This window comes from Oncorhynchus kisutch, linkage group LG7 (genome assembly GCF_002021735.2).
Source record: "Oncorhynchus kisutch isolate 150728-3 linkage group LG7, Okis_V2, whole genome shotgun sequence".
Classification (NCBI taxonomy): Eukaryota; Metazoa; Chordata; class Actinopteri; order Salmoniformes; family Salmonidae; genus Oncorhynchus; species Oncorhynchus kisutch.
The window spans coordinates 49,957,478-49,971,092 of NC_034180.2; the positions used below are offsets into that span (position 1 = coordinate 49,957,478).

The 13,615-nt window shown below is 42.3% G+C and overlaps 1 protein-coding gene across 1 annotated transcript; it reads left to right on the top strand.

The window, feature by feature from the left end:
* The first annotated feature begins 1,014 nt into the window (after window positions 1-1,014).
* On the top strand, window positions 1,015-13,229 carry LOC109893822 (NACHT, LRR and PYD domains-containing protein 12-like). Its single transcript, XM_020487021.2, has 8 exons — window positions 1,015-1,048; window positions 1,607-3,395; window positions 3,511-3,684; window positions 9,985-10,155; window positions 10,327-10,497; window positions 11,829-12,008; window positions 12,108-12,142; window positions 12,482-13,229. Exons 1-8 carry the CDS (start codon window positions 1,015-1,017, stop codon window positions 13,045-13,047), a joined length of 3,120 nt encoding a protein of 1,039 aa, XP_020342610.1. The 3' UTR covers window positions 13,048-13,229.
* Window positions 13,230-13,615: the final 386 nt, after the last annotated feature.

A 13,615-nucleotide genomic window follows, 5' to 3' on the forward strand; every position in this document is an offset into this window, starting at 1 on the left:
TTACTGTAGTCAGACGAGGGCTCCTCTCCTACATTACTGTAGTCTGACGAGGGCTCCTCTCCTACATTACTGTAGTCTGACGAGGGCTCCTCTCCTACATTAATGTAGTCTGACGAGGGCTCCTCTTCTACATTACTGTAGTCTGACGAGGGCTCCTCTCCGACATTACTGTAGTCTGACGAGGGCCCCTCTCTTGTTTTACTGTAGTCTGATGAGGGCTCCTTTCCTACATTACTGTAGTCTGACGAGGGCTCTTCCTGTATTGCTGTAGTCTGACGAGGGTTCCTCTCTTGTATTACTGTAGTCTGACGAGGGCTCCTCTCTTGTATTACTGTAGTCTGACGAGGGCTCCTCTCCTACATTAATGTAGTCTGACGAGGGCTCCTCTCCTACATTACTGTAGTCTGACGAGGGCTCCTCTCCTACATTACTGTAGTCTGACGAGGGCTCCTCCTGTATTACTGTAGTCTGATGAGGGCTCCTCTCCTACATTACTGTAGTCTGACGAGGGCTCCTCTCCTACATTACTGTAGTCTGACGAGGGCTCCTCTCTTGTATTACTGTCGTCTGACGAGGGCTCCTCTCTTGTATTACTGTAGTCTGACGAGGGCTCCTCTCCTATATTACTGTAGTCTGACGAGGGCTCCTCTCTTGTATTATTGTAGTCTGACGAGGGTTCCTCTCTTGTATTACTGTAGTCTGACGAGGGCTCCTCTCTTGTATTACTGTCGTCTGACGAGGGCTCCTCTCTTGTATTACTGTAGTCTGACGAGGGCTCCTCTCCTATATTACTGTAGTCTGACGAGGGCTCCTCTCCGACATTACTGTAGTCTGACGAGGGCTCCTCTCCTACATTACTGTAGTCTGACGAGGGCTCCTCTCTTGTATTACTGTAGTCTGACGAGGGCTCCTCTCCTATATTTTCTCTCGTCCCGACTCCTGGGTGCTGCTTGACTTTCGCGCTCTACTCTACTTTCACCCAGAATTCTGCAAACTGAAGTGGATTTCGCAAGTATGGAGCAGAATATTCTGCTCATATCTGGCCAATGTAGGGATCTGTAATTATGTGAATGTTAGTTTGCACGCAAGCAAATGATCATGTAAAATGTATTCATGCAGTGAATTTGTTTCCGCTCAGATCAGTCAAATAGAAAACTTTGATAAATCAGATGTACACTTTTGTGCTCAACCACCTCTGTGGAAAAAAAATACTTATCCAAAAATAGCCAAGGTAATTGGACAAATCATATGAGATTGTGTTTTGAGTAGAAGATCCCTTTAATTACCCTCTATACTGCTAGAGCTAACGAATCAAAATGAGGAGTTATCATCCTTCATATCAGTGTTTCTAATGTTGAGAGTCCTTAGGACTGCATGTTATTCCTCCTAATACATTTATTTGACCAGTGATGCTGAAATTTATAAATGTTACTGTGAAAAGAATGGTTTCAGGATTATGGAAAATGTATTTGTAATTTGCATTCCCCCAAAAATTGAGCTGTACACTACACTTTTTAGTAATTATCAGGGAACATTGAAATATCTGTCAAACTACATCTGTAAAGTTAATGATTTTGCTATTTATAATACTTGTTTCATCAAATAGATGAACTTCATCTGGTGTATCAACTCAAATCTACCCTGAAGAAGAGACATGAATGCATATTTGAGGGAATAGCTAAACAAGGCCACTCAACACTTCTCAATAAGATCTACACAGAGCTCTACATCACAGAGGGTGGAAGCGGAGATGTCAATAACGAACATGAGGTGAGACAGATTGAAACAGCTTCCAGGAAATCAGCAGCACAAGGGACAAAAATCAAATGTAACGACATCTTTAAACCCTCACCTGGACAAGACAAACCTATCAAAACTGTGCTGACAAAGGGAGTTGCTGGCATTGGAAAAACTGTCTCTGTGCAGAAGTTCATTCTGGACTGGTCTGAAGGAAAAGCTAATCAGGATGTCCAATTCATATTTCCACTTCCTTTTCGGGAGCTGAATTTGATGAAAAATAAAAAAATCTGTTTGAATGAACTTATAGATCACTATTTCATTGAGATTAGAGAATCTGGAATCTCCAACTTTGACAGCTACAAAGTTATGTTTGTTCTTGATGGTCTGGATGAGTTTCGACTTCCTCTAGACTTCAAGAACAACAAGAGCTGCTGTGATGTCACAGAGTCAACCTCCGTGGATGTGCTGCTAACAAACCTTATCAAGGGGAATCTGCTCCCCTCTGCTCTTGTCTGGATAACATCCCGACCAGCAGCAGCCAATCAGATTCCTCCAGAGTGTGTTGACCAGGTGACAGAGGTACAAGGTTTCAACGACCCACAGAAGGAGGAGTACTTCAAGAATAGAATCAGTGATGAGAACCTGGCCTGCAGAATCATCACACACATTAAGTCATCAAGGAGCCTCCACATCATGTGCCACATACCAGTCTTCAGTTGGATTACGGCCACTGTTCTAGAGAGACTGTTGTGTCAGGCAGAGAGTGGGGAGATGCCCAGGAATCAGACTCAAATGTACACACACTTCCTGGTATTTCAGACCAAACAAGGGATTCAGAAGTATCTTGAAGACCATGACCGAGATCCACACTGGGATAAAACGATAATTCTCTCTCTGGGAAAACTGGCCCTCAAACAACTGGAAAAAGGCAATCTGATCTTCTATGAGGAAGACCTAAGGGAGTGTGGCATTGATGTCAGAGAAGCATCCGTGTACTCAGGAGTGTGCACACAGATCTTCAGAGAGGAGTGTGGGCTGTACCAGGAGAATGTCTACTGCTTTGTGCATCTGAGCATCCAGGAGTTTCTTGCTGCGTTATATGTGTTTCTCACATTCAACCAAAGCAGAGAGAATCCACTGGTCAAAAAGAGATCTTCATTCAGGGACCAGGAATCATCGATCGGACACAAATCTACGATCGACTTCTACAACAGTGCAGTAGATATAGCTTTACAGAGCGAGAATGGACACCTGGATCTGTTCCTCCGCTTTCTTCTGGGCCTTTCACTTGAGTCCAATCAGACTCTCCTACGAGGCCTACTGTCACAAACAGAGAGCAGCTCACTGACAAATGTGGAAACAGTCAAATACATCAACGAGAAGATAAGGGAGAATCCCTCACCAGAGAAATGCATCAATCTGTTCCATTGTCTGAATGAGCTGAATGACCACTATCTAGTGTGGGAGATGCAAAGCTACTTGAACTCAGGAAGTCTCTCAGAAGCCAAATTGTCACTTACAGAGTGGTCAACTCTGGCCTTTGTGTTGCTGACTTCAGAAGAGGAGCTGGATGTTCTTGACCTAAATAGATTCTCCAGAACAGAGGAAGGTCTTCTAAGGCTGCTGCCAGTGGTCAAAGCCTCCAGAACAGCTCTGTAAGTACTTCTAATGGTTTCATAACTTGGCTGGGTGTGTTAGACTTAATATTTTGGCAGTTATGTTTGAAAATGTTCATTATGTTGATTCAATTTCAATTGATGTCCTATTCAGGTTGAATAGATGTAAACTCACAGAGAGATGCTGTAAAGAGTTGGCATCAGCTCTCAGCTCAAACTCCTCACAACTGAGACAACTGGACCTGAGTGACAATGACCTGGAAGATTCGGGAGTGGGGCTGCTGTATGCCGGACTCGGCAATCCGCAGTGTAAACTGGAAACACTGAGGTGAGGTTATTTACATTGGCCCTTATCAAATGAAGGTGTACAGATATGATCATAAAGTGGATTTTCCTACCCAAATATCGCGACGTAAAGGTGTGTGATTATGTTAGTTTCATGTCGTAAGGCAGGTAAACATTGAACAATCAAATCCGTCAAATACGAGACTTTGATCAATAAGGCACGCACCTTTGTTGGATCTGAACCACTGCCACTCGTGGATTACGAGTCCTGCGTATCACACTATTGCTTTTTTGTCAACTCCGTCACTGGCTAACCACCTTCAGATTGATTTTATTGGTCTATTGAATATATAGAATATTTTCTGCTAAATTATTTCAAAAATCACTCTTCTGCAAGATATACATAAACAATTGAAGTATTTTCTGTGTTAGACTTAAGAGATAGTGTTTGCTTTATAAATGTTGTATTCTGTTCTAAATCTAGAAAAACATGTCAAAATGCTAACTCTAATCAAATCAAATGTATTTATAAAGCCCTTCTTACATCAGCTGATACCTCAAAGTGCTGTACTGAAACCCAGCCTAAAACCCCAAACAGCAAGCAATACAGGTGTAGAAGCACGGTGGCTAGGAAAAACTCCCTAGAAAGGCCAGAACCTAGGACGAAACCTAGAGAGGAACCTAGGCTATGAGGGGGGGACCAGTCCTTTTCTGGCTGTGGTGGGTGGAGATTATAACAGAACATGGCCAAGATGTTCAAATGTTCATAAATGACCAGCATGGTCAAATAATAATAATCACAGTAGTTGTTGAGGGTGCAACAAGTCAGCACCTCAGGGGTAAATGTCAGTTGGCTTTTCATAGCTGATCATTAAGAGTATCTCTACCGCTCCTGCTATGTCTAGAGAGTTGAAAACAGCAGGTCTGGGACAGGTAGCACGTCCAGTGAACAGGTCAGGGTTCCATAGCCGCAGGCAGAACAGTTGAAACTGGAGCAGCAGCACGGCCAGGTGGACTGAGGACAGCAAGGAGTCATCATGCCAGGTAGTCCTGAGGCATGGTCCTAGCGCTCAGGTCCTCTGAGAGAGAGAAAGAAAGAAAGAGAATTAGAGAGAGCATACTTACATTCACACAGGACACAGGATAAGACAGGAGAAGTACTCCAGATATAACAGACTGACCCTAGCCCCCCTACACATAAACAACTGTAGCATAAATACTGGAGGCTGAGACAGGAGGGGTCAGGAGACACTGTGGCCCCATCGGATGATACCCCCGGACAGGGCCAAACAGGCAGGATATAACCCCACCCACTTTACCAAAGCACAGCCCCCATATCACTAGAGGGATATCTTCAACCACCAACTTACCATCCTGAGACAAGGCCGAGTATAGCCCACAAAGATCTCCGCCACGGCACAACCCAAGGCGGAGGCGCCAACCCAGACAGGAAGATCACGTCAGTGACTCAACCCACTGAAGTGACGCACCCCTCCTAGGCACGGCATGGAAAAGCACCAGTAAGCCAGTGACTCAGCCCCTGTAATAGGGTTAACCCTGAAGCATTTAATAGTACTATAAAACAAAATAAATATATATAATAATATAATATAAGTTGAGTTTTTTTATTACATATTTGAATCATCTAATGTTAGAATTAAACAATCAATATTAACAATATTTTTTAAATATATTTTGATAGACCAAAGTATCAGCTATCATACCATGTAATGGAACAACTTAATTGTGTAGAAAAAAAGAAAACACATAAGACGCAAATTACTGGATTCATGTCGACTTTGTCAGACGCCATAAAAGGCGTTTTAAAAATTATATTCCAACAAGTGTTTTAAGGCCTTAAGAGAAATGTTGATTGTCCCGTCTTTCAAACAGCAACTTTTTTTCTCAGTCTCATGGCAAAATATGTAAAATAGCACGAGAACAAATGATCTGTTGGCATTTATAAAATAGTACCAAAGCTTCCTGTTTCCATTACAGCGGTTATGATGATTTTTTTATACTGTATGACTTTTCTCTCATGAAAACTGTGAATGGAAATGTGGTTAATGAGTCTATTGTTATGCCTCTGAAGTGATAATGGCCAGTTACTTTCATGAGTAGAATCTAAGTAGTGGATGATTCGTATCCAATTTGTGCTGTCCAACTTGTTTCATTTTAGGTTGAATAGCTGTAAACTCACAGAGACATGTTGTGAACAGTTGGCCTCAGTTCTCATCTCAAACTCAAACCTGAGAGAGCTGGATCTGAGTGACAATGACCTGCAGGATTCAGGAGTGGAGCTGCTGTCTGCTGGACTGGGAAGTCTGCAATGTGGGCGGCAGTGTAGCCTAGTGGTTAGAGCATTGGACTAGTAACCGAAAGGTTGGAAGTTCAAATCCCCGAGCTGACAAGGTACAAAATCTGTCGTTCTGCCCTTGAACAGGCAGTTAACCCACTGTTTCTAGGCCGTCATTGAAAATAAGAATTTGTTCTTAACTGACTTGCCTTGTTAAATAAAGGTAAAAAAATACAAAAAACAAAAAAATGTACACTGGAGACACTGAGGTGAATTATTGGAACACTTGAGTTTACAACCATATTTACTTTGGCCTTCATTTATTAAATGAATGTGACTGATCATAAATTGTTAACATTAACAATGACATAATAATAATATGGCAACTACTGTCAAAAAATTTTTTAAACAATTAAATAATTATAATATGGCATATGTTGCTCGCTTCAAGGCAAGCAACACTGAAGCATGCACGAGAGCATCAGCTGTTCCGGACAAATTTGTGATCACACTCTCCGTAGCCAATGTGATTAAGACATTTAAACAGGTCAACATTCACAACGCCTCGGGGCCAGATGGATTACCAGGACGTCTACACCGAGCATGCGCTGACCAACTGGCAAGTGTCTTCACTGACATTTTCAACCTGACCCTGACTGAGTCTGTAATACCAACATGTTTCAAGCAGACCACCATAGTCCCTGTGCCCAAGAACACAAAGGTATCCTGCCTAAGTGACTACTGACCTGTAGCACACATGTATGTAGCCATGAAGTGCTTTGAAAGGCTGATCAAGGCCACATCAACACCATTATCGCAGAAACTCTAGACCCACTACAATTTGCATACCACCCCAACTCATCCACTGATGATTAAATCTCTATAACACCCCACACTGCCCTTTCCTACCTGGACAAAAGGTACACCTATGCGAGAATGCTGTTCATTGCTGACAGCTCAGCGTTCAACACCATCACTAAGCTAAGGACCCTGGGACTAAACACCTCCCTCTGAAACTGGATCCTGGCCCTCCTGATGGGCCTCCCCCAGGTGGTAAGGGTAGGTCACAACACATCTGCCACGCTGATCCTCAACACGGGGGCCCCTCAGGGCTGTGTGCTCAGTCCCCTCCTGTACTCCTTGTTCACCGATGACTGCATGGCCAAGCCCGACTCCAACACCATCATTAAGTTTGCCGACGACACAACAGTGGTAGGCCTGATCACCGACAACGATGAGACAGACTATAGGGAGGAGGTCAGAGACCTGGCCGTTTGGTACCAGGATTACAACCTCTCCCTCAATGAGATCAAGACAAAGGAGATGATTGTGGACTACAGGAAAAGGTGGACTGAGCACTCCCCCATTCTCATCGACGGGGCTGTAGTAGAGCAGGTTGAGAGATTAAAGTTCCTTGGTGTCCACATCACCAACAAGCTATCAGCACGACAAGTCTATTCCTTTCAGGGGACTGAAAAGATTTGGCATGGCTCCTCAGATCGGCGGCAGGGTAGCCTAGTGTTTACAGCGTTGGACTAGTAACCGGAAGGTACAAAATCTGTCGTTCTGCCCTTGAACAGGCAGTTAACCCACTTTTCCTAGGCCGTCATTGAAAATAAGAATTTGTTCTTAACTGACTTGCCTAGTTAAATACAGGTCAAATAAATGTTTTTTAAAAGATCCTCAAAACGTTATGCAGCCGCACCATCGAGAGCATGACTGGTTGCATCACTGCCTGGGATAGCAACTGCTCGGCCTCCGACCGCAAGGCACTGCAGAAGATAGTGCGTATGGCCCAGTACATCACTGGTGCCAAGCTTCCTGCCATCCAGGACCTTTATACCAGGTGGTGTCAGATGAATGCCCTAAAAATTGTCAAAGACTCCATCCAGCCTGGTCTTAGACAGATCATAGACTGTCCTCTCTGCTACCGCACGGCAAGCAGTACCGGAGCTCTAAGTCTAGGTCCAAGGCTGCTTAACAGCTTCTACCACCAAACCATAAGACTCCTGAACAGCTAATCAAATGGCTACCCAGACTATTTGCATTGCTCCCCCCCCCCCCCCCCGCCTATGCTGCTGCTACTCTCTGGTTATTTTCAATGCATACTCACTTTAACTGTACCTACATGTACATATTACCTCGAATTACTGCATTCTAACCTGTTGCCCCGCACATTGACTCTGTACCTTTACCCTCGTATATAACCTCACTACTGTTATTTTACAGCTGCTCTTTAATTATTATCATATCTTTTTTACTTATCAATTTTTTACCTATTTAACTGTAAGGTCTACCTTCGCCTGTTGTATTCAGCACATGTAACAAATACGATTTGATTTGATTAGACTGGTGGAAATCTGTCCTTTGGTCTGATGAGTCCAAATGGGAGATTTTTGGTTTCAACTGCTGTGTCTTTGTGAGGCGAACAGATGATCTCTGCATGTGTGGTTCCCACCATGAAGCATGGAGGAGGTGTGATGGTGTGGGGGTGCTTTGTTGGTGACACTGTCAGGGATTTATGTAGAATTCATCGCACACTTAACCAGCATGGCTACCACAGCATTCTGCAGTGGTTTGCGCTTAGTGGGACTATCATTTGTTTTTCAACAGGACAATAACCCAACACACCTCCAGGCTGTGTAAGGGCAATTTGACCAAGAAGAAGAGTGACGGAGTGCTGCATCAGATGACCTGACCTCAACCTAATTGAGATGGTTTGGGATGAGTTGGACCGCAGAGTGAAGGAAAAGCAGCCAACAAGTGATCAGCATATGTGAGGACTCCTTCAAGACTGTTGGAAAAGCATTCCAGGTGAAGCTAGATGAGAGAATGCCAAGAGTGTGCAAAGCTGTCATCAAGGCAAAGCGTGGCTATTTTGAAGAATCTAAATTCTAAAATATATTATACTTTTTTGATTACTACTTGATTCTGTGTGTGTTATTTCCTAGTTTGATGTCTTCACTGTTATTCTACAATTTAGAAAATAGTAAAAATATAGAAAAACCCTTGAATGAGTAGGTGTGTCCAAACTTTTGACTGGTACTGTACATATTTACAAGTATCTTCACATAGGGATGTTTTTTTTATTAGTTAAAAACACAAACCGTTAGTTCTTAACATTAGAAAAAGGGTTTTCTTAAATTCACTGTGTTGATTTTAATGCCTGATCTCGACAGGTAAATGATTCCAGTCAGTAGGGCCTTTGTACTGTATCTGAAAGATCATTCTCCAACCTCATGATGATGTTGTACAGTATGTGGTGCTGTCTGTTTTTCAGTGTATGTGTTTTTATTGTGTAAATGAGAATTGGAATGTGGAAAGGGTTCTACATGGAACCAAAAGTGTTCTACCTGGAACTAAAAACGGTTCTCCTATGGGAACAGCAGAATAACCTTTTTTTCTAAGAGTGTAGTGAAGATGAGGTTAACTCACATTGCCTACCTTGTGAGTGGGAGGGGACTGGGAAAGGGTGGGGTCAAAAAAGGAAAGAAGAGGAAAGAAATTAGTCGAAGGTGTCGGGAGGTTGATGTCTTCGAGTAGGGTCAGAGGTCAGCCATGGTCGGGGAATGAGCTATGCAGTATGTCCAACTAATCAAATAATCAAATACAATTGTTCACAGACTAGCAGACCCCCTAAATATGAGATGATCCTACCCCATTATCCATTTCCCTGGACATGATAGGAGGACGTCTGCACTCTTTAAATGTCCTTTATACCAAATCATGTCTGTACCAGGTGTGTAGGTATTACAATTATAATTCTGGGGGAGATGGAGATCCGCACACTGTCAAAAAAGAGGAATACATTGAAAACCAAGGCCTAAATGCTGTATTAAATGTATTTACTTCAACAATTTATTTATATTATAGGCTACGTGGATGTAACCTCACAGAGCATTGTTGTGAAGCACTGGCCTCAGTTCTTAGCTCGAATTCCTCATGCCTGAGAAAGGGGTGTGATAATGGCCTGTTACTTTCATGAGTAGAATCTAAGTAGTGGATGATTCTTATCCAATTTGTGCTGTCCAACTTGTTTCATTTTAGGTTGAATAGCTGTCAACTCACAGAAAGCTGTTGTGAACAGTTGGCCTCAGTTCTCATCTCAAACTCAAACCTGAGAGAACTGGATCTGAGTGACAATGACCTGCAGGATTCAGGAGTGAAGCTGCTCTCTGCCGGACTGGGCAGTCCAACCTGTAAACTACAGACACTGAGGTCAGTATTACTGGCATTGTTGAAGAACAGAACCTTGTTGAATTCCTTAATTTATAATATTTATTTGAAAGCTTTTGAAATCAATATAAATTCAGGGAGGTCTGGTGTTACACTGTGCAAATACAGGTGCATTTTGATTCAATTTGTGCTGTCCAACTTGTTTTCTTTTAGGTTGAATAGATGTAAACTCACAGAAAGATGTTGTGAACAGTTGGCCTCAGTTCTCATCTCAAACTCAAACCTGAGAGAACTGGATCTGAGTGACAATGACCTGCAGGATTCAGGAGTGGAGCTGCTGTCTGCTGGACTGGGGAGTCTGCAATGTAAACTGGAGACACTGAGGTGAATTATTTAGCAACTTGACTTTACAACCATATATTAACTTTGTCCCTCATTTATTAAATGAACGTGACTGATCATAAAATGGACATTTATCAATATCAACGTGATCATATGGTGTGTTTGAATTAATCCCACGTCTGCTCTGAGATGTGCGTACAGTCAGTTTTACTGGTGAACAAGTGAACATCTGTACATTATATATCTTCTCTGCTCTACATACAACAGTGGATTCTTGGTGATGTTGGGCATGTCATTATGTTAATTTCAGGCTGCATGCACATGAACCTTCAGGTCAGATTTATGAAGTGAATTCATGTATGATCAAAACAGAGGGCTTGAACTGACTTTAAAAAAAACTTTTTATTTATTTATTAGACATTTTGCAGGATGAAATCTCTTGAGATGCACCATCTCATTTTCAAGAGTCCAAATGGAAACAACAAAACAATACTTAGTAACAAGAACAATATGGCAACTACTGTCTAATAATATTAACAATTAAATAATAAATATGGCTGCTACTGTCTAATAATATTAACAATTAAATAATACATATGGCTGCTACTGTCTAATAAAAATAACAATTAAATAATATGGAAACTACTGTCTAATAATATAAAACATTTAATAATAATTATATTGCAACGGTCAAATATATCGTCCTGAATATGAAACCATTTGTTTAGAAAACAAATATCTCTGTAAATAGTTGTCAAGGTGTGGGTGTAGCTGGTGCAATGAAAGTCAGGCTCAGGAGAGCAGAGATGAGTGGATAAGGCAACTTTACTGAGGCAACATCATAAGAATAGAACGCAACCGCATCTCAAAAACAAAAGCCCTCAGAACAGGTGAGGCAGCACTAAGTTCAAAATAACAAGGTACAGAGTACAGGCTGTCGAAAAGCACGGGTGTAAAATAGAACCCGGCGCAAACCAGCCGGAAGAGTGCCAACCTGACAATCAACAATTACACACACAGACATGGGGGTAACAGAGGGTTAAATACATGACATGTAATGAGGGAATGAATACCAGGTGTGTGGGAAAAAGAGACAAAACAAATGGAAAATGAAAGGTCGATCGGCGATGGCTAGAAGCCCGGTGACGTCGACCGACGAACACCGCTCGAACAAGGAGAGGGACTGACTTCGGCGGAAGTCGTGACAATAGTTCCCTCCTGATAACTCTAGTGTTAGTGGCCGCCCCCAATACATTACAATTCCACTTTACATTAGCCACTAAGATGTAGCTTTTTTTAAATTTATTTTGTTTTAGGCTGGACTGATGTAACATCACAAAGAAAAACTTGGAAGAATGTTCCTCAACTCTCAGCTCAAACTCATCACACCTGAGAGAACTGGACCTGAGTTACAGTCAGCCAGAAGATCTAGGAGATCCAGGAGATCTAGGAGATCCAGGAGATCTAGGAGACCCAGGAGATCTAGGAGACCCAGGAGTAGAGCTGCTCACTGCTGCCCTGGAGGATCCTCAATATCATCCCGAAACAGTCAGGTAAAACAGTTCTGTTTTTTAATCTGTCAAATATATATAAATGTGCAATATACAATAAGGTTTTCAGAGTCACTTCATGTCCTTGTGCTTTTCTTACAGTATAAACGGTGAAGAGTTTTTGCTGTTTCAGAGATGTAAGTTATTTGCTGTTAAATGTTGCTTTAATATCTTGAATATAAATATATATTACTAAGTATCCAAAAAGTATGAAAAAACAGCACACTGGTGAAGGAGGACGGCCAACCATGACTTCATTCCATTAGTCATTTTTCACTGCAGAGTGTATGAAGGAACAACACATTTTTCACTGCAGAGTGTATGAAGGAACAACACATTTTTTTTCATGTAGTTTTTATCAGGCTTTATTACGGATGAAGTCGGTCGTCCGTCTTCACTAATATTTAGAAGATTGTTCTGGTTACTTACAGCGCATTGCATAATGACTTTTCCATACTCTGTTCTTCCTTGATTAGCCTCAGTAGTTGCATGTGAGCTAACACTGGACCCGAACACAACATACAGACATCTCTCTCTGTCTGAGGACAACAGAAAGGTGACATGGGAGATAGAAGAGCAGCTGTATCCTGATCACCCAGACAGATTTATGGACTGGACACAGGTGCTTTGTAGAGAAGGTCTGACTGGGCGCTGCTACTGGGAGGCAGAGTGGAGCGGGGATGTGGTTGATATAGCAGTAACGTATAAAGAAATCAGCAGGAAAGGAGCGGGGAAAGACTGTGGGTTTGGATTTAATGACAAGTCCTGGAGAATGTTGTGCTCTGATCAGAAGTACACTGCCTTGTACAATAACAAGTGTACTTTCATACCGGTCCCCTGCTCCAACAGAGTAGGAGTGTATCTGGACTGGTCGGCTGGCACTCTGTCCTTCTACAGCATCTCCTCAGACACAGCAACTCTACTGCACACGTTCCAAGCCAAATTCACTAAGCCTCTTTACCCAGGGTTTAGGCTTTGGGTTGGTTCTTCAGTGACCCTGTGCCATGTAGACACCAAAGCCATCAAAGAAACACAGTCATAAGTTTGTTGTGATAATTGTGACGGCCACACATTTGATGTGTTCAGTGAAACATAATACAAATGAATGGGAAAAAATATCAGAATTTGGCTGCCTAACTAAACGCAGCCATTGAGCTGCACGTTAAAAATCTGTTTACTCATGCAGTTTAAAATTCACTTTGCATAACACACCAAGCTTTAAAAGACGCATGGTTTTAATATATCCCAAAAATATTTATTAAAAGAGAGAACTTGCCCAAGCCTCCCCATTTCTCCTTCACCCAAATCCAGATAGCTGATGTTCTGAAAGAGTTGCAAAATTTGGACCCCCTACAAATCAGCTGGGCTAGACAATCTGGACCCTCTCTTTCTAAGATTATCTTCCGCAATTGTTGCAACCCCTATTACTAGCCTGTTCAACCTCACTTTCATATCCTCTGAGAACCCCAAAAATTGGAAAGCTGCCACGGTCATCCCCGTCTTCAGAGGGGGAGACACTAGACCCAAACTGTTACAGATCTATATCCATCCTGCCCTGTCTTTCTAAGGTCTTCGGAAGCCAAGTTAACAAGCAGATCACCGGCCATTTT

Coding starts and splice junctions, on each gene's coding strand:
- LOC109893822 (XM_020487021.2), top strand. CDS start 1,015: ATGGAGCAGAATATTCTGCTCATATCTGGCCAAT. Junction 3,396..3,510: donor AAAGCCTCCAGAACAGCTCT/GTAAGTACTTCT, acceptor TGTCCTATTCAG/GTTGAATAGATGTAAACTCA. Junction 10,156..10,326: donor TGTAAACTACAGACACTGAG/GTCAGTATTACT, acceptor GTTTTCTTTTAG/GTTGAATAGATGTAAACTCA.